Here is a 22575-nt window from a genome sequence, read left to right as displayed (position 1 = left end):
TTCGGCGCCCCCACTTCCCTTGCGCCCGGGGCAAATGCCCCGCCTGCCCCCCCCCCCTAGCTACGCCCCTGCTTATTGCCATTTACAGATTTTCCTGCAGCTCGAGGTGTCTGGCATCTCGTTCTCTTATGTAGACTCAACACTGGTCACTTCTGGTACCTTCTCCTCACCCCCTGCTTCCTCCAGGGTTCACACTAATTGGCACAAATCCAGGATCGCACACAAGGGTTGAAACATTCCTCTTGTGCCCTGACTCATCTATGAATGCTTCCCTGGCTCATACCAGAGGCTCTCCTCTACCAACTGTTGTACACTTAGAACAGGGGTGCAAAACCATTTCTGGTTCAAGGACCACATTGACCCACTCCAAAGGGTTGCAAGAAAACTTAAAGGGGTATTCCCATCGGAGTAATTTATGGCATATCGACGGTATATGCCATAAATGTGTTTTGGGACTTCCACCTATCGGTCCTGCTCCTCTTGTTCCCCGTGCAATCCAGAGAGGAGGAGACTGCACATTTGCGCAGCTATCTCTATTGAAGTTTATGGGAGTTATGGAAACATCTGAGCGTTTTACAATTTCCATGAAGTACAATGGAGAGAGATAAACGCACCTCGTCTTCACCTCATCTTCTCCTCTAGAGTGCCGAACAGGGCGTCAGGAGATGGAACCCCATCTATTAGATATTTATAGCATATTCTATGGATATGCCATAAATGTCTCACATGGTAATATCCCTTTAAAGTAGAACTCGACACTGTGTTATAAATAATGCAGGGTCTAAGGGGGCGGTGCATGACAAAGGAATTTACAAAACACCAAAGCGAAAATACCAGTCGTGCACCGCCCTCCTCAGGCCAACACTAGGCATAACACAGTTTTGCCTGAAGACAGCCTAGTTTTACTGAACTACCGATTAATGGAGGCCTCAAAGAACAGTATCCCAGGATGAACCTTGTGCACTCCTGATTTAAACTATTGGTATGTAATAAGGTCTGCTATCTGCTGGTGAATGGTGAACATTACATGTTACATATTCATCTTTCACCAGCGGATGGCAAACAGCATTACATACATACATCAGTGAAGTCAGAAAGAAGAGGGAAGTGAAGAGCTTTTTCACAGCTCCAGCACATCACTGCTGGCTGGTGCAGTCCTGTCCTGCTCTGCCCGCCCCCCTGTTCTAATAACCATCCCTACCTTCAGGAACAAAATTTGGTAGAGTAGGTAAATGCAATTGTGTATATGTCAGAGTGTTTGTTTGTTTGTTTGTTTGTTTGTTTGTTTGTTTGTTTGTTTGTTTGTTTGTTTGTTTGTTTGTTTGTTTGTTTGTTTGTTTGTATTTATGTATGTGTCAATTAATGTATGCACAGTATTTGTTTATGTGTCACAGTTTATTTGTCTATGTATTTTTTGTGTACATACATGTTCTTTGTAAGCATGTACATGGCCATGTGTGCTGAGCCCCCCTCTCCATCCTTTACAAAGTCCCATGTATGCCCCTGAACACACCATCTCTTCCTGATCAAGGCTGCATCAAGATGTTATGTTCGGTGAGGCAACTTTGAGTGTGAGTGTTTACTTCTTTAAATCCTGATTATTTCTGGGACCTGTAGCGCACTGAGAACAGAGGACACAATTCCTATACATTTTCTTTAATAAACAGATCTATAAAGTATCAGCAGATTAATGAGATTTTATACTACCTAAATAAAGTATTTATTAAGAAGACAACATAAATTTAAATAACTGCAATAGAGATATATGATCACATTTTCCACAAAGACATCATTAAAATGTACATAATAATATTTTCTCAGACAAAAAGAATGTTCCCGTAACAAAGGCAAAGCTGTCCATCTCCCTTGTTAACCTGCAGTGTGGAAATAATATCTGGTCAGTAATAGGATTTAGATATATTTGCTGAATACAGATATAATGTTTAAAGAACTACTGTACTTATTCCCATAGACTAACAACCCAAACTCCACGACTGCGGGGGCAGTCTCTATACAGTATATGATATAACTGCATGGTCAGTCTTTACTTATAACCCTGTACAGCTATGGTTGAAATGAAAGGAAGGAATTCTGATAATATCATTATATTATGCAGTCACAGATAATGCAATTCATTAATCCTTTAATGACCATTTTTTGATTTTCGTTTTTTCCTTTTCACCTTCCAAGAGCCATAACTTTTTTATTTTTCTAATGACATAGCTGTATGAGGGCTTTTTTTTTTAAGTATGAGTTGTCGTTTTTTTTTTTGTTTTTTTTTCATTTATAACATAGAAAAAAGAAGAGACAGGTAATACAAAGTAAAATACAAAGCAAAACAACTTTGAGAAGCCGTATCAACATTTTCTGAGTGTAATACAGAAATTGTAAAGTAGATCTTATATAAAGTTATAAAGACAAAGACAGGTGTTAAGAAATTAAATGGGTTTTCCGAGATAAAATGACTATGTATTAATGCTTGTAATTTATTAATGTAAATACATTTGTAATATACTTACACTTTCCAAATTGACCCCGTTTCCAGATGCTGCCGTGGGTACTTGACGGGTGATGTCACTCTCTGGCCGCTGTGTTGATCTTCAACTCTTTTCCGGGTATACGACACATCACTTGCACATGCGTGGTCACTGCTGTCCCTGTTATCGCGAGAACAGCAGGGACCGCGAGAACAGCAGGGACCAGGCATGCGCGTTACAGGCTGTACAACAGAACAGCCCATACATGGCACGTCACAAGTGATGTGTCGTATACCCGGAAAATAATTGAAGATCAACACGTAGGCCAGAGAGTGTCGTCACCCGTCAAGTACCCCACGGCAGCATCTGGAAACGGGGCCAATTTGGATCATGTAAGTATCTTACAAATGTATTTAAATTAATAAATTACAAGCATTAACACATAGTCATTTTATCTCGAAAACCCCTTTAAAGTTATTTCACAATAAAATCTATAACACGAGTTGTCGTTTTTTAAAGGCACCATTTAATGTACTGGAAAACTTTGAAAAATTATTTTGAAACGCTGGAATCAATAAAAAAACAAAACAATTTCCCTATTGTTTTTTGGGTTTAGTTTTAACAGCGTTTACACTGTGGTAAAAATTACATGTTAACTTTATTCTGTGGGTCAATATTAGTACGACAATACCGAATTGATATGGTTATTTTTATATTTTACTACTTTTACAAAATAGAAACATTTTGTTAAAAATGTAATTTATTTTGTGTTGCTATATTCTGAGAGCCATAATTTTATTATTTTTTTCATCGATTGAGCTGTGCGTGGGCTTATATTTAGCTGTAGGTTTTATTGATAACATTTTGGAGTACATACAACTTTTTGGCCACTTTTTACTCCATTATTTGTGGGAGACGAGGTGACCAAAAAACAGCAATTCTGGAGGTTACATTTTTTTTTTTTTTACTGCGTTCATTTTGCGGGTTAAATAATGTTATATTATAACAGTTTGGACTTTTACAGACGCAGCAATATCAGTTATGTCAATTTATTTTTTTACATAGATTTTGGGAGATATCGGACAAAGAGGTTTTTTTTTCAACTTTTAATATATATTTTTTTTTTATAGAAAAAAAAACATTAACTGTTTTCAAATTTTTTCATAGTCCTCCTAAGGGACTTGAACTAGCCATCGTTGGATCAATTGCACAATATACTGCAATACTTATGTATCGCAGTATATCGTGAATTTTATCGGCTCTTATGAAGCCCTACCTCTGGCAAGGCTTATTAGGAGTAGAAAGCTGGCAGACTTGGGGGCCTTCATTAGGCCCCCAGGCTGCCATTATGACCATTGGCATCCCGTGATTGCATGGCAAGGGGGTGCAAACAGCTGGGAATATAGTAATCTGCAATCCCATCAGTTAGAGCAGGGTATCAGCTGTAATATACAGCTGACACCTGTCGCGTATGGAGCTCAGGCCGTAAGCCTGGTCTGTACAACCCCCCAACCATGACAGACATGTGCCATAGGTGGTCGTAAAGGGGTTAATATATTACATTGGATCTTAGCTGGATCTTAACCTTAAGCCCTTCTTACATTATGGAATAAGGGTTATCTCATGACTCATGTAGATGTCATCCCTTGTTCGGTACCTCCCTGTATGAGCAAGAACAGAGAGATGATTTGTAAGAGTAGTTCCAACTAAGGCGGATAAAAGCCGTCCATGTTTTACAAGGACATTCATCTAAATAGCTGACATGTAAAACTATATTTCTGGCTAAACGAGGTGGAAACTGGTTCCCATATGAAAGCAGATGTCGGTGATGAGATATCCCCTTTACCCCTTAATGACCAAGCCTGTTTGGGCCTTAATGACACAGTAAATTTTTCTGTTTTTGCCTCTTCACATTTCGACAGCTACAACTTTGAAATATGTTTATTGACGTCGCTGTAAGTGGCCTTGTATTAAGTATTAGGAATAATTTTTTTAAGTGCCATTTGGGGGTACATATACATTAGTCTGTCATTTATATCATTTTGTTGTGGGGTGGATACAGAAAAAGCTATTTTGTCATTGGTTTTTTTTTTTGTTTCGTTTTTATATTGTCTGCAGTTCACACTAAATCACCAGTTAAATAAATTCTTTAGGTTATTATAGTCATGGGGATTCCTCAAATGTGTGGGTTTTCTCTTTGTATGTAACATAAACGTAAAACAAATTTAATGAAAATTTTATATGAAATAATCTAATTTATTGTAAATTTTAGGGGACATATTTAAAAAAATATTTTTTTTTTTTTTATACCCATTAAGATATTATTATCTCACATATTTATTTTAAACTTATAATCTATTAGTATACTTCTGTATGCAAATACATTATCCTGTGTGTCATTTTGACACAGGTTGTTGCTAGGGCAAAATTCAGTGTGACCTAACAGCAGACTTTGTGTACAAACAGCCTTGGGATCCATTGTAGGTCCACAAGGCTAACTGTACTGGAGTTCCCCTGCCCCCAAGCACATCACTGGGAAGCCTGGTGACCCAAGGGGGAGACCAATTTGATCATCCCATGGCCACTATTGACAACTTTAGGGTGGCATGGGACACTTGTGCGGGACTTATTCTACAGTGCCATAAAAACATAGCATTGTAACATAATGCCCTTTAATTACTGTTGTAAAATTGTGTATTGGTGGTCATTAAGTGGTTAAGCTGTATATGTTTTTATTTTTATTTTTTATCACAGTGTGAAAGCTTTTTTAATTATCAATGCTTGAGATAAAGATGTAAGAACTCCCATTTGCCAACACTGTAGCTATCTGTTGCGGATTTCACCCATTGCAATGCACAAATTCCGCATGTAACACACATTACATATATTTTCTGTTTCAGCATTGTATTTTTTTACTTTGTGCGTTACCCAGCTATATTCTGATTTCCTTGTGGATTCTTTAACAATTATGTATGGAGATTAGACTCCAGAGGAAACCATCTCAGTATGGACAGTTATAGATTGTCATTTTTGAGTGTAGGTAGAGTAACATTAGCATTAAAGACATATTTCAGCCATTTACATTAATCACCTATTTTCAAAAAGGTGGGGCCTACTTTAAAAGAGATATAGAAACAGCCATACCTCCCATAGAGTGGTAAGGAATGTGCAAGCTTGACCATTGCATCATACAAGTCCTCGCCATGGTGAATGTGCTTGTGGGGAGAGACAGTTGTCCCCTGTTCTAAGGGGCATTTTACACGGGCCAATGATCGGGCAAACTAGTAGTAACAATCGTTTGTCCCCATACTAAACAATCATTGCTCAGTTTAAAGGGAGCAACGAGCGCAATCGACAAGCGCTCAATTTAAAAGTGGTAAACACGGGTGATAGCTGCCAGTTTAAAACCACCTTAACAATTTGTGGGGGATACAGTGGTAAGACTGTCACCAATCTTATACTTATATCGAGTCCCATTAACGGCTGCAATACACCATTAAGGAGAATAATATTAGTATATGGGAGTTCATGGGAGTAATTCAATCTTTACTATAATTGCTAACTGATCAAGACGTAATCATAGCCTGATTCAGTGGCGTAACTACCGCTATAGCAGCCGTAGCGGCTGCTATGGGGACCGTGGCATGAGGGGGCCCGTGTCACCCGCCGACACGGGCCCCCACCATGGCCGGAGGCTCCGCTAGCAGCCGCTATGGCTGCTACAGCGGGACGCCACTGAACACTACGGCAGAGCAGGGAGGTATCTCCCTGCTCTGCCATTAAACAAAAGACATGTATCCCCTATCCACAGGATAGGGGATACATGTGTGATCGTTGGCATTGATAGGGAGAACGGGGGACTGAAAGTCCCCTGAAGTTCTCCATCACAAACATCGGACTTCCGGGGTCTGTGTCGGCAGCTCCGTAGAAATGAATGGAGCGCCGGTCGCGCTTGTGCGCATGCGTGACCAGCGCTCCTTTCATTTTTATTGAGCTGTGCAGACGACGGAAGTCAGAGGTTAGTCATGGAGAACTTGGGGGACTTTTGGTCCCCCGTTCTCCCTATCGCTGCCAGCGATCACACATGTATCCCCTATCCTGTGGATAGGGGATACATGTCTTTTGTGTTTTCACACTGTAGGTCGCATTTTTTTGGGGGGTTGGGGACGCTATATGGCGTTCCCTACAGGTGGGGGCTGTATAGCGTTCCCGACAGGGGGGGGCTGTATGGCATTCCCTACAGGGGGGGCTGTATGGCGTTCCCTACAGGGGGGGCTGTATGGAGTTCCCTACAGGGGGTCTGTATGGAGTTCCCTACAGGGGGGCTGTATGGCGTTCCCTACAGGGGGGCTGTATGGCGTTATCTACAGGGGGTCTGTATGGCGTTCCCTACAGGGGGGGTCTGTAGGGAATGCCATACAGCCCCCCTGTAGGGAACGCCATACAGACCCCCTGTAGATAACGGCATACAGACCCCCTGTAGATAACGCCATACAGTCCCCCCTGTAGATAACGCCATACAGCCCCCTCTGTAGAGAACGCCATACAGCCCCCCTGTGGATAGCGCCATACAGCCCCCTGTAGATAACGCCATACAGCACCCCCTGTAGATAACGCCATACAGACCCCCCTGTAGATAACGCCATACAGCCCCCTCTGTAGATAGCACCATACAGCCCCCTCTGTAGATAACGCCATACAGCCCCCCTGTGGATAGCGCCATACAGCCCCCCAGTAGATAACGCCATACAGCCCCCTCTGTAGATGGCGCCATACAGGCCCTCCTGTAGATAACGCCATACAGCCCCCTTTATAGATATCTACAGAGGGGCTGTGTGGCGTGATCTACAGGGGGGGCTGTATGGTGTTATCTACAGAGGGGGCTTTATGGCGCCATCTACAGAGGGGGCTGTATGGCACTATCTACAGAGGGGGCTGTATGGCGCTATCTACAGAGGGGGCTGTATGGCGCTATCTACAGAGGGGGCTGTATGGCGTTATCTACAGGGGGGACTGTATGGCGCTATCTACAGAGGGGGCTGTATGGCGTTATCTACAGAGGGGGCTGTATGGCGCCATCTACAGAGGGGGCTGTATGGCGCTATCTACAAAGGGGGCTGTATGGCGTTATCTACAGGGGGACTGTATGGCGCCATCTACAGAGGGGGCTGTATGGCGCCATCTAAAGAGGGGGCTGTATGGCGCCATCTACAGAGGGGCTGTATGGCGCTATCTACAGAGGGGGCTGTATGGCGTTATCTACAGGGGGACTGTATGGCGCTATCTTCAGGGGCTGTATGGTGTTATCTACAGAGGGGACTGTATGGCGTTATCTACAGGGGGACTGTATGGCGCTATCTATAGAGGGGGCTGTATGGCGTTATCTACAGTGGGGACTGTATGGCGTTATCTACAGGGGGGGCTGTAAAAAAAGCCACTATCTACAAGGGGGGGGGTTGTGTGACACCCAGGGGAGGGGGGCCCCAGTCAAAAGTTTGCTATGGGGCCCAGTCTTTCCTAGTTACGCCCCTGGCCTGATTATATCACAGTATAACATAGCACAACATGTCATATGGTACCACCTTGTGCATTTTTTGACATATTCCTCTCAACTGGATACTGCAGGTGGGTCGCAATGCCTTGACCTGTTTTTTTGTAAGCAGAGATGAGATTCTGAATCTTCCTAAACATCCTTTTTGGGACGCCCGGTGCCGCCTGAACATGAACAAATTAGATCAAAGAATAATGGTTAAAAAATGTTTCTTCAATAACTTTCATTAGGTGTCAAAAATCTTACTTTTTATATAAAAAAACAACACAAAATAAACCTTAGAGATGAATGCTCAACATGCATATAAGGGCCTGTTCCCATCAGCGTTAGCCTTCCGTTCATGGGTTCCATTAGACCTTTCCATCAGAGGAACCCATGAACTTTCTGTAAAACCATAAACCATGTCTTTTGCATTACCATGGATTTCAATGGTAATGCTTCCATCGCAAATGGTTTCCGTTTGTTTCCGTTCTGTGAGCTTTCCATTTTATTGCGGAAACAATAGCGTACTCGACTGCACTATTGATTCCACCAGAAAAACGGTAACCTTACGGAACTGAAACAAACGGAAACCATTTGCAATGGAAGCATTACCATTGAAATCTATGGTAATGTAAACGGAAGCTATGGTTTCCGTTTGCCTTTCAGTTCACGGGTTCCTCCGACGGAAAGGTCTAATGGAACCCATGAATGGAAGGCTGACGCTGATGTGAACACACCTCTATAGACAATAAACCAAGTAATATGTAATGACGAATAGTACAATATTGTTAATAAATACCCCCATATATATAGAGAGAGAACCTGGAAAGGCCTGAGGTTTTAGGCTGTCTAATGAGCCTCATTAGGTGCCAGGGGAGAATGCTCCCTAACAAAGGTGTGATCTACTTACACAAGGCTCTGAGACTGGTGGGGACAGGCATTGCCAGCCTGTGGGAGTCAATGGTTTTGTAAGAACAAATGTTTGTTTGTTATGAGGTACCAGATAGTAGACCCAGGGTCATATAGTGAGGGAAACTGTATGTGTTTAGTTAGAGGCTGGAAAGCCTAGAGTTTATTTTTTGCACTGGGTTGTAAAACTACTTTGCCGTGTATGAAGATAATAATGGTGGTTTCAGCCAGTTTTAAACCTAATCCATTGTGTTGGAGTCAGAATTTTCTAGTATGTCAAATCATTTTACCCCGGAGATGGCAATCCCATGAGCTAACTTGCCCCCAAGTTGTCACAATATATGTATACAGTGTGTGTATGTGTGTGTGTTAAAAGGAACCTGTCACCAACATTTCACCTATTGAACTCTACCCCTCGCTGGCCGCTGCTGTCAAAAGTACATTGCCGTTATCCCCTCTCCTAAACTCCTCCTCTGACCGTGAATAACAGTCATAAAATATTTTGCGCCTTTTATGGTAATAATCCGGCATTTTCATTCGTTCCTCTTCTTATTCCCGCCCACCGCCGAAAACTGTCTCGCCCAGAATACCAAAATCTCATCTGAGACAGCGTGTATGCGCCCTACATGTATGGTCCCACATTCTTCCCTGCTTCATCCGGGCCTCTAATCTAGTTACTGCGCATGCACAGCCATGGTGTCCCGTTGTGCACGCACACGAGGACATCGATGCGCAAGCGCTTGATTTCGTGTGTCCTGTGGGGGGAGGTGAGGAGCTGTCTATCAAAAGTAAGGAGGCGGGCATTAACTCGGAAAGGCTTGAGGAATGAAGATATGACCCTTTTATTCTCATTTGCATACAGCACTGGAACACTAATAAACTGAACACTAAAGGTACAGAGCCGACTTAGAAGATAATTATAGGTTACATCAAAATGATTTTTCCCCCACTTCCCCCAGGTATTGCTGGTTTAATAGGTGAAATGCTGGTGACAGTTCCCTTTAAGTATGTGTATATATATATATATATATATATATATATATATATATATATATATATTTATATATATATATATATATTGAAGAAAATCCCATAGCACTCCATGTTAGTGAAAAAATTGGTGGTTTATTAAACCAGCACAAGCTGCAACATCTCTGTCCTGCTATAGGACCTTTATCAAGCATGCTGTCGGAGTGCTGTGGGATTTTCTTCAATATTGATCTATATCCCCTGGATCGGGACTACCTGCTTGTACCTGAGACCATCTTGGAATTGCATTGTGAGTGCTGCTGCTTTTCCATTGTATATATATATATATATATATATATATATATATATATATAGATGCAAAAAACACAGCACTCAATGTAGACTGGAAATCAGGCCATGTGCACGTTACCATAGTAAGGATGAATCAACTCCTTGGAATGAAATAGCAGGAATAAAGAGCAAGTAACTGCACCAGGACTTCAATGTTGGGGAGATGTTGGTTTATTCACCACCAGGTGGAAAGAATGAGCGACGTTTCGGTTCACACCTGAACCTTTCTCAAGCTTGAGAAAGGTTCAGGCGTGAACCGAAACGTCGCTCATTCTTTCCACCTGGTGGTGAATAAACTAACATCTCCCCAACATTGTAGTCCTGGTGCCGTTACTTGCTCTTTATTCCTGATATATATATATATATATATAGAATTTTTTTTAATAGCTGGTAAGTGGGGCCGTGTTTTGCACCTGTCTTTTACATATCGATTTTTTGTAATTATTGACTTTTGCTTTAGATTTGTTGGGCTTTATAGGCAAAGGTACAATAAGTGCCTCTAGGGCTTGCCAATTTTTAGCAAAAGTTTTATAAGGGTATGTTCACACCCTGTGTTTTCAGGCTTATTTCAGGGTGTAAACCCCCGAAATATGCCTGAAAAAACGGTAGCCGAATACAAACATCTGTCCATTAAATTCAATGGGAAAAAAACGGTGTTTTGTTCAGACGTGGCATTTTTTCTTACGCCGCCGTTTTAATTAATAGCACATAAAAAACAGCCTGTAAAAAGAAGGAGCAAGTCACTTCTTGAGCAATTTTTGGAGCTGTTTTTCAAAATGGCTTCAGAAAACGCCTCAAAAAACGTTTTCAGCTTAAAAAACGGCTGAAAATCAGAGGCTGTTTTCTCTGAAAATAGCTCCGTAAGTTTGAGCTGTTTTTGACTCTGCATGTGAACCTACCCTAAGAGTTACGGCCATTAAAGGGTTTTTTCCAACAGAGACATATCTGACTTATTCACAGGATATGACATAAATGTCAGATAGATGCAGGTTCCCCGTTCTACTGCTCTGTGTTGTGGCTGAAGTGTGTGATTTCCGACTATGAATTATGGAAACAGCGTGGCTCGCTGAGCTACGCTGTTTCCGTAACTCCCATAAAAGTGAATAACAGTTGCGGAAGCAGCGTACCATGCGAGCTACACTCTTTCTGTAACTACCATTCAGTTCTATGTGACTTACGTAAATAGTGTAGCTCAGCAAGTTATGCTGTTTCCGTAATTCATGGTCGGAAATCACACGATTGAGCCACAACACAGATCGGAAAAACAGGGTTTAAGGGGCCCCGCACTCTGACATTTATGTGGATATGTCATAAATGTCTCTGATGGAAAAAACCCTTTAAGCAGATACATAAATTCATGTTCTAAATATTTATGATTAAATAACTATGTGAAATAATGGATTATTAACACATCATTGTCCTTCAAGTCGGTATTTTCTATTAGAAGTAGAATCTTACCTCTGCTGACCAGGACCCAGTTGTTGTTTCGAACACTCTGTACGTGTAAATTACATCTTTATGCCTGTGGACACATAAATGGGTTAGTACATTTCATAGTGCCAATTATACACTTGTTCAGGGTAAGTTTTTGCGTATATTTCCATCTAGATTTTACTACATCAAGAGGTATTGGTTTAGCGATTGTCCATGTTGTCCCCTGACAAGGGCTCAATTTTACATGTGGCCTGGACTGGGACTGCTATTCGTCAACACTGAAGGGACTTTCTTAGCTCTCTTGAAGATATTTTCACACCTCTATAGGGTCAGTTCACACTGAGGTTTTTTTTTAGGCAGAAAATGGCTGGAAAAATCAGCTCCGTTTTTTTTAAAGTGGTATTTAGATATTGGTGCCGTTATATTTTGTGCCCGATATTTAAATAACCCCCTGAACTGTCAATGGGGTGTGTAATTGGCAAGGGGGAATGTAACATCGCTGTGACACTGTCCAATCAGCTACGGACAGTGTCTCAGCAAGAACTGGAGAGAGGAGAGCATGTGCACGCGCAGCTCGGAGCTGTGCGAGCGTACGCGCGCATGCTCGCACTCTTTATCTCTCGGCAGACAAGCTGAACAAGACTCTGTGATCTCCCGCTAGAGATTACAGTCTTGTCCTTGTCTGCCGAGAGCTGAAGAGTGAGTGAGAGCGTGCGTGTGTGTGCCCGGACAGCTCCAATGCCGCTGCCGAAGATACTCCCGCCGCCATGGAACATAAGAAGAAGAATTCACATTCTTCTTCTCCTCTTCTGTTCCGTGGTGGCGGCGGAGCTGCGCGTGTGCACATGCTCGCTCTCCTCTCTCCAGCTCTTGTTGTGACACAGCTTGTAGCTGATTGGACAGTATCACAGCAATGTTACACGCTCCCTTGACAGTCCAGGGGGTTATTTAAATATCGGGCGCCAAATATAACGGCACCGATATCTAAATAACGGAGAAAGATAGGAAGAAAATTTATAGTGAGACAGGTCAGCAAAAAAGTACTGTCGGGTCCATGAGGCCTTAGGGCACGTTCAGACGTGGCAGAGTTTTTCCGATGCAAATGTTGGTGCAGATTTGGGGCAATTGCGCAACGAATCTGCACCAACATTTGCATATTTGACAGGTAAATCAGACATTGCAGAAAACAGCGGACTTGCCACAGATTTCAGTTTTTGCATTGAAATTCCGCTTCTTCTTCGCAATAGACATGCTGCGGAGTGAAAATTCCACACCGCAGCCTATGGTCTGCAGCGGAGTTTTCCGCAACGTCTGAACTAACTTTCCAAAAAATTTATAGAAACAAATGTAAAAAACGGCTGCAGGAGAATTCCACTGCGGACTGTCCGCAGAGGAATTCCACAGCAATTCCGCCACGTGTGAATGTGCCCTAAGTAGTACTATACAGCGTCTCCTGAGCCACAGATTAAGTAGTACTATACTGAACCCCTCTGAGCCACAGATTAAGGCCCCATGCACACGACCGTAAAAACGTCCGTAATTACGGGCCGTAATTACAGGCCCATAGACTTCTATTGGCCACGGGTACCTTCCCGTTTGAGTACGGGAAGGTGCCTGGGCCGTTGAAAAATATAGAACATGTCCTATTTCAGGCCGTAATCGCGGCACGGGCAGGCCCATAGAAGTCTGTGGGGCTCCCGTAATTACGGGTGGCTACGTGTGTGCACCCGTAATTACGGGAGCATTGCTAGGCGACGTCAGGGGATTTACATTTTTGAATAAAGAGAAGCAGAGAAAATGGCATCTGAGCGATCATGTGGCCCTTTTAAGGGGTTTGGACATGATTGTGACAATTTCCAGCCCCCTTTTTTTTACGGGTCCGTAAATACTGGTGCAATACGGATGACGGGCATGGGTCCGTAAATACGGGTTAAATACGGGTTAAAAACGTGCGACAAAGGACCTGTATTTACGGCCAGTATTTATGTCAGGGAAAAAATACGGTCATGTGCATGGGGCCTAAGTAGTACTATACAGCGCCCACCTGAGCCACAGATTAAAGGGGTTTTCCAGGGATACTACATTTTTGTAATAATACTCAATGTCAAAAATAAATAAACTTCCTAATATGCATTCTGTCAAAAATTGGAACGCATTTGTTCCTATTCCCCCTACCTCTGGCCGGCCAGAAGTTCTGCTTTTCATTCAATTTCATTTTTTGCTTCGACACACGCTCGTGCACGAGCGTTATTATGAAGACAGACCTGTGTCGATACCACAATGAGTATCAACACATGTCTGGCATTAAAGCCTAAGAAAATAATAAATAACGTGGAGGCATTGAGGAGGCTGTGGACCAATAGGATGCCTCAAACCCAGGGTACGTCAGAAGTCCCAGGTTTGAGGCATCCGATTGGTCCACAGCCTCCTCAATGCCCGCCACGTTCATTCTTTGCTTATGCTTCAATGTAGCACCATTTTCTACACGTTCATGCTATTCCTCAGTGCTCGTGCGCTGTTCGCCCTGAAAATTTAGTGTCCCTGGAAAACCCCTTTAAGTAGTACTATACTAAACCACCCGGAACCACAGATTAAAGAGGCTCTGTCACCAGATTTTGCAACCCCTATCTGCTATTGCAGCAGATCGGCGCTGCTATGTAGATTACAGTAACGTTTTTATTTTTTAAAAACGAGCATTTTTGGCCAAGTTATGACCATTTTCGTATTTATGCAAATGAGGCTTGCAAAAGTACAACTGGGCGTGTTGAAAAGTAAAAGTACAACTGGGCGTGTATTATGTGCGTACATCGGGGCGTGTTTACTACTTTTACTAGCTGGGCGTTGTGTATAGAAGTGTCATCCACTTCTCTTCACAACGCCCAGCTTCTGGCAGTGCAGATCTGTGACGTCACTCACAGGTCCTGCATCGTGTCGGCACCAGAGGCTACAGATGATTCTGCAGCAGCATCGGCGTTTGCAGGTAAGTCCATGTAGCTACTTACCTGCAAATGCTGATGCTGCTGCAGAATCATCTGTAGCCTCTGGTGCCGACACGATGCAGGACCTGTGAGTGACGTCACAGTGCTGCACTGCCAGAAGCTGGGCGTTGTGAAGAGAAGTGGATGACACTTCTATACACAACGCCCAGCTAGTAAAAGTAGTAAACACGCCCCGATGTACGCACATAATACACGCCCAGTTGTACTTTTACTTTTCAACACGCCCAGTTGTACTTTTACTTTTAAACACACCCACTTGGACTTTTGCAAGCCTCATTTGCATAAATACGAAAATGGTCATAACTTGGCCAAAAATGCTCGTTTTTTAAAAATAAAAACGTTACTGTAATCTACATTGCAGCGCCGATCTGCTGCAATAGCAGATAGGGGCTGCAAAATCTGGTGACAGAGCCTCTTTAAGTAGTACGTCCTGAGCCACAAGATCATAGTCCAAATAAAAATTCTTCCAATTTACCAAAGATGCTGTTGTTTGTCACGCTGAGTTTTTTGCAGGAGGAAAATCTGTCTCAAAATTCCGTTTGAAATTTTGAGGCAGATTTTCCTCTTCCTGCACGCCGATTTTCGTGACGTTTTTCGCATCATTTTTCGCCCGTGGCCATTGAGTGCCGCAGGCATAAAACGCTGCGAAATACGCTTTCTCTGCCTCCCATTGATGTCAATGGGAGGTCAGAAGCGTAAACGCCCGAAGATAGGGCATGTCCCTTCTTTTTCCCGCGAGCCGGTATTTCCGCTCGCGGGAAAAAAATGCCTCCGCCTCCCATTGAAATCAATGGAAGCCATTTTCGGCCATTTTTTTGCGCGTTTTGCGGCGCGGTTTCTGCGTAAAAAAACTTGGCAAAAATCTCTGTGTGAACTCACTCTTTATGCTGCTTAGCTTGCTACATAGTTTATATTTCCAGGAGTCTGCTTACCAGTGACCAGTCACATTGATATTGTCCAGGAGCTGTGGAATTCACAACTACACCTTAAAATTCCCCAACTGAACAAACCCTTTGCATATTCTCTACGGGGACAAGACCTTTAGAGGAATTTCACTGCTGATGCACATCAAAATGAACCACTTGAACACAACTTTCGCTGAAATTTGCCAATAGGGTATGTTCACACGCAAACTCAAAAACTTCTGAAAATACAGAACTGTTTTCAAGGGAAAACATCTCCTGATTTTCAGACGTTTTTGAAGCCACTCGCGATATTCCCGGCATTTTTTGTGGCGTTTTTTACGGCCTTTTTTGGAACTCTTTTCTATAGAATCAATGAAAAACGGCCCCAAAAGCGTCCCAAGAAGTGACCTGCACTTCTTTTTCACAGCCATTTTTTTACGCGGCCGTTTTTCAAAACGGCCACTTAAAAAACGGCCCGTCGGAACAGAACGCCGTTTTTCCCTTTGCAATCAATGGGCAGATGTTTGGAGGTGTTCTGCTTCCGATTATTCTGCCGTTTTTCGGCCGTTTACGGCCCAAAAAACGGCCGGAAATAGGCCGTGTGAGCATACCCTAATTCTTTTGGTTGTTACTTAGCAACAGTCTACAAACTGACACTGTCAGTATATTCTAAAAACGAAAGATTTGCAGTCTATTGCTAACAAGCATGTGCCAGAAATTAAAATGTTATGTGCCCAATTCTAAATGAAGCAATGTTTTACCTGGCATAGCAGACATTTTTTAATTTTTAATTTTAGTTTTTTCCTCTCTGCCTTCCAAAAAAATTTTTTTTTTTTTTGTTAATAAGGCCATATGAGTGCTTTTTTTTGTAGGGTTCTAGTTTTTATTGTCACCATTTACAGTGCCATATAATATGCTGGGAAACTGCAAAAAAAATTATTTTGAGGTGTGGAATAGGAAAAAACGACGCTTCCTGCATTGTTATTTAGGTTTAGTTTTTGCAGTGTTCACCACGTGGCAAAAATGGCATGTTAACTTTATTCTGCAGGTCAGTATGATTGCGGTGACACCCAATTCACATATTAATTTAATGGTTTACTACTTTTGAAAAGAAAGAACCATTTATTTTAAAAGAATTGTTTTGTGTCACCATATTCTGAGACTCATAACTTTTTTATTTTTCATTGATAAACCACTCTGAGCACTTATTTTTTTTACAGGGCGAGTTGTAGTTTTTATTGGTACCAATTTTAGAAACGTGACTTTATTATTTTTTCTTATTCCATAGTATTTTGGACGTAAGGTGACCACAATGGCAATTCTAGCATTTTTACGTGGGGGGGAGGGGGTTTAATGCCAATCACGCTGCAAATTAAATAACGTTATATTATAGTAGTTCAGACTTTTATGCATACGGCGATACCAGTTATGTTTGTTTTATTTTTTACATTACTTTAGGAGAAAGTTGGGTATAGGTTGTTTTTTTACTTTTACTGTATTTATTTTGTATATTAAAAAAAAACTTTATTTAACTGTTTTTCACTTTATTTATAGTCTTTCTAGGGGACTTGAACAAGTGTTCATTTGATCGCTAATACAAAACACTGCTATACTTATGTATTGCAGTATATTGTGCTTTTTATCAGCTCCTTCAAAGCCCTGCTTTACAAGAGGCACAAAGATGGCAGACCTGGGGTCTTTATTAGGCTCCACCGGCTGCCATGATAATTATCGGCATCCACTATCACATCGCGGGGGGATGATGGGGTGACGGAGGGCGCACCCCCTCTTTCTAACAGCTTAGTTGCCATGGATTCCTATTGAGTTTAATCAGATCCAGGCCGTTATAGTAAAGTGTCAGCTGTAGCATACAGCTAACGCCTGCTGAGTATGGAGTGGGCTTAGCTTGTGAGCTCTCCCTATACTCCCCCTTCATGGCCATGATGTACAGTTACGTTAGGTGTCACCAAGGGGTGAATGTCTAAAGGTCATTATTTATCCTGACAAGGAAAGTGCTTCTAATAGATACAAGTTATCACCCATTTAGATATTTTATTCGTATCCTACTAGGAATTCTCCTGTGGCCTCCCTCCGAGCCTGGTTCAGTTGACTAATGAAGAGAATGCATGTTCACTATTTTCCTTTCATCTGGTTGCTCATTTTCTATGGTGTTCGTTCGTTATGTAACAGTAAGGTGGTCATTTCCCACATTAGAGAAAGGGTAAGTGAAAGCAGAGTTTACATTACATTATAAAACTATTGGTTAATTGTTTTGAATGTGGTTACACCACTGGAAGACAGTGAATATATTAGATATAAGTACAAATAGATAGACTCCAAGCGTATAATCATTATAGGCTAGGTGAAGCTTAGGACACCAACCTCCCCCCATATTTTACCATATAGACTGCTCCATAACTATTAGAACCATACCGAAAGAATAGAGCTCATAGACTGCGGTATTATAGAGCTCAACAAGGAAAATGCTATGTGAAAAATATAATGGGTAAATGTACAGACTGCACTGGCTACCCACAGAGACAATTTGAAATGTCTCAACCACTATGGGTTCCAATCTAATGCACCCCAGTGTCCTCACATATCCCTATACGTTCAATAGACAAATTCCATCAGCTTTGTTATTCAGACCAAAATTGGCAGTCTTATTTTACACTTCACATTCCGAATTAGTATTGCAACCATATAGGACCTTGTTTTACAATGTAAACCCATTGTCAGCTAGACTGTACAGAATCCATTGCTGGCAAGAGACATTATCAGTTCCATGAACTCAATTATATTATGAGCTATTATATTAGAATCTCGCTCTAGAAAACAATGCCATAAGTGAAAACAACAAATCTCTGATTGATCACTGACTTGACCTGTGACCTTGGTTTTTACATCTGTTGTTTGGAATGAACGATGTTACAAGTAATCCCAATGACTACACATGACAAAGACCCAAAAAACCCATCTCCAAACATATCTGCCTTCGATTGGTGTCTGTCACACTCATTCATATCACCGGTCCTTTTTGACCATCTAAAATCTCTAGTGTGTGACAAGCTTTGTAATCCACTTTTGTATCTACTCCATGTTTTGGCTAAAAAATTCTTAAAGCGGTTATCGGTGTTGTTAAAATTGATGGCCTATCCTCAGGTTCGGCCATCAATATTAGCAACCCCGGCAATCAGCTGTTTGAAGGGGTCAGTGAAGTGAATGGGACAGTGGTACAATACCTTGCATGGCTGCTGCAAATGTAATGGCGCGTTCAAGTATGAAAAGGGAGAGGAACCATGTAAACAATGGAGAGGGGTCGTGGTCCCTTCAAACAGCTTGTTGGCCGGGGCGCCGACAGTCTGATCCCCCACCAATCAAATTTTTATGGCCTTTCCTAAGGCTAGGCCATAAATTTCAATAATCTGGGTAACCCCTTTAAAACAAACTGCCCTGTGAATATTTCTTAATTGTGCTTTGTCACATTGTACAAGTGCGTTTTACAGAACTACTCCATTGATTTCCCCAATTTATGCTTCTTGTTATAGGCTTTCACTCGTTTTGGCATTGAATGAGAAAGCATTAAATTAAATGCATTGTACTATAATATGCTCATAAACTGGCAGGTTGTTTTGTTGAATCTTTTCTGCTAACGGAATTGATCTGATCTGTTCTCCACAACCCTCTACGTTGTCAAATTCATTTATGCTACCTCTTCAAAGTGCTGCACATCCACTTTAAGAGACATATTGTTCTCCTCTCACACTAGACAATCTGAAATATAGAGCTTGCCAGACTTCTCTTTTCTACCTGATACCTCAAAATAAAACTTGGTATCCAGTATCATAACACGGCTCTATGTTCTGTACTGACAATATCAGCACGATTCTCTGGTTATAAGGGGGAATTACGGGAGTATTATGATGATGAAAGTTATATTGTACCCTAATCATATGATTTCTAGGAGTATTACGACCATCTGTTATGTTTTTGTTTTTTTTATTCCAACAGTCCAACAGTCGTTTGTTGTGGTGTTCATTTGCTGTGTAATATAATGTAGACCATTTATCATGATGTTCTTTTGCTGGGTAGGTAAAAAAAAGATAATTAGGGCATGTTCACATGCAGAAGTTTGTTTCAGAAGTTTCTGCGACAGAAAATCAGTTCCATACATCTGAATGGGGTTGTTTCTAAAGCATGTGCATGGATTTCTGCAAGCCCCATTAAAATGAATAGGACATTCATAGAAATTTCCCTAAGGCCAGGATCACACCCAATTTTGATGCTGTTTTTGTGGAAGTTTTCGGCTGTTTTTTTTAATCAAAGCCAGAAGTGGATCCAAAAGGAAGGAAAGGTATAAAGAAAAGACAGTGGTGCTGTCCTGGTAGGTAAAACAATGAACTTAATTTTTGGAGATGTTATTTTGGTTTGTAGAGAATGATGGTCATTTGTAATGGTGGTATTCTACTATCTAGGAAAATAGAGGCCGTTTGTGGTTGTGTAATTTCGATATCTAGGACAATGAAGGTCATTTGCAGTGGTGTTTTATCTATATCTAAGACAATAAAGGTAATTTGAAGTTGTAGTATTTTGATATCTAGGACAATGAGAGTCATTTGCAGTTGTGTTACTTGATGTCTAGGACAATGAAGGGTGTTATTTCAATATCTAGGGCAACGGCTGTCATTTTCAGTTGTACTAATTTGATATCTAGGACAATGAGGGTCATTTGCAGTGGTGTTACTGGATATCAAGGACAATAAAGTTAATTTGTTGTGGTGTTACTTGACATTTCGGATAATGAGGGTCATTTGCAGGGATGTTATTTGAGCCCTATGGCATTGAGTGTCATTTACAGGAGTGGTATTTAATATATAGGACAATGATGGTCATTTGTAGTAGCGTTATTTTGGTAAAAGAGAATGTGGCGCTAATTTTGTATATATATGTGGATGGTACTCATGTCATATTACATTTATTTGGTGTCAGCATAAACGTTAAATATGGCATATAGGGGGTTTATCTCTTGGGAATCCAAAGATCATGTTTTTATCATCTGTAAATTACCACCACCCATCTATATATCATGCCATGTTTTTAAGTAACTATATCGTTTGGGTTATTGTATTTTGTACATTTTGAACTATAAACTTAAACTGTATGGACATTAGAATTCACAATCAATCCAATGACCTATAGAGCAAAACTGCTAGCAGTTTTGTCTCTATATATTATCATGAAATTCCTCAGTGAATTCTTATACCCTTAGTAAAGGACTAAAGTGTGACTACAGTTCTATCATAGCTGGATTCAACTAAAATAACTCTGCCTTCCTTTAGTCACAACTCAATGGCAGTGAATGGTAAATAATGTGCAATCCACTGGCATGTGACTGTTGCAGCTTCTAATGTTCACCATGAATGTACATTGAGTTGCACAAAGCAAGATTGAATTTCTTTGGATATGTCCGTCATAAGGACCCAGCCGTCATTTATCCAAGGCCTCACAATGATATAATATGATTCCACCAATCTAATGCATGATGTGCTAAAAATCTGTATAACCAAAAATACTATACAAATATACCATAGTTAATATCTCAATGGAAATAGAATTACATTTTAGCTGCATCATTATAATCACTACATAAGCGTACATCACTTCATTCAAAAGTATATACAAAAATTACAATCTGAAAAATTATCTTTAAATAATCAATAATCAGATATAAATGTTAAAAGCAGGAGTACCAAATACTATTTTGACAGACTTTATGTAACCATGTAAAGCTTGTAAGATCTAGGTCATCCAAGGCCTATCGAGCATACATCTGTTCACCATCTATTTAACATTCTTAATTTAACACCTAGTTTTTGCTTCCCACAAGTACGCCTGTTATCAGTGCGATCTCTGATCTCATTTCCCTTGCTAGCTGCCAGAAGAGAAGGGAGATGAAGCACGTTGTGATTGTATTGCTGTGAAAGAGCATTGTTTTATCATATTAGCAGCACATCTATGTTGTCTTTCTAGGTCACTGAACTACATACACTTGTAAGCATTGGTAGCTTACTGTGAGTGCATTAAATGTAAAGATTGCATTTCAATTGAGCTCTAAAATTGGAAATACGGTAATGTAAACACACCATTGGAATATGTCTAAATACAGATGATGTAATAAACTTTAATGGTACATTGATAAATGGAAGACAACCTGACGATACAGTCATACCTAGAAGACAATCTACAATAGAACTAAATTATTTACCTGAAATAGGGAAGGAAACAAGGCACACAAAGACATAGATACAACAGGGTTTATCATAAGTACGGAAACAAGGCACGCAAAGACATAGATACAACAGGGGATATCATAAGTACTTACAGGACACAGAGACAATACATGCCGGGTTTCGTCTCACTATCACGTAGTAAGTAACTTCCATCTTTTCCAGCCTCGCATAGAAGCTTCTCTCCATCTTCACGGCTAATGTTCCCATGGTAAACTGAGATTTTCTCCATTTTGTACAAATTCTAACCTGAAAATAAGGGGAATACCTGAATCAATGTAAAGGGAGGTAACTGAAAGGAGATGTGTATACACAGAAGTATGAACAACAAACTAAAGTCAAGCTGGTACAGGATTTAACATAGGGTGTCAAGTGTGACAATCCTTTGCATCATCTCCTCTGTGCGGTAGAGCTCTGAGTGGTTCACACTATAAGAATATGATATGAAGGGAAATTTCCATCTAGGGCAAATTGAAGTGTAATTGAAACAGATAGTCATGTGGATATTATTGTTCTAGTGTGAAAATGATTAAGTGTGTGTATATTCCAATAGAATGAACAGCCATTGATAAGAGAAAGGAATAACTCATTACGCTTCTAGTAAAAGTATACAATGGAACTAATTATAAATGTGTCATTCAAACCAAATCTGTTTTTTTAACAATTTTAATAACATCATGCTGACCTTCATTCCAAAGGTAGAAGAGATGT

The 22575-nt window shown here is 41.0% G+C and overlaps 1 protein-coding gene across 1 annotated transcript; it reads right to left on the bottom strand.

Annotated features, from left to right (window-relative positions):
• Nucleotides 1-1774: 1774 nt before the first annotated feature.
• SH2D1A (SH2 domain containing 1A) lies at nt 1775-22206 on the bottom strand. The gene is made up of 4 exons (XM_075834343.1): nt 21960-22206; nt 11698-11761; nt 8060-8192; nt 1775-1874 (listed from the first exon to the last, which is right to left on the bottom strand). Exons 1-4 carry the CDS (start codon nt 22094-22096, stop codon nt 1870-1872), a joined length of 339 nt encoding a protein of 112 aa, XP_075690458.1. The 5' UTR covers nt 22097-22206; the 3' UTR covers nt 1775-1869.
• Between the last annotated feature and the right edge of the window lie 369 nt (nt 22207-22575).

The sequence above is a fragment of the Rhinoderma darwinii genome, chromosome 8, assembly GCF_050947455.1.
Source record: "Rhinoderma darwinii isolate aRhiDar2 chromosome 8, aRhiDar2.hap1, whole genome shotgun sequence".
NCBI lineage: Eukaryota > Metazoa > Chordata > Amphibia > Anura > Rhinodermatidae > Rhinoderma > Rhinoderma darwinii.
The sequence above is the reverse complement of the archived record's forward strand: the minus strand, read 5'-3'. Positions and strand labels throughout refer to the sequence as shown.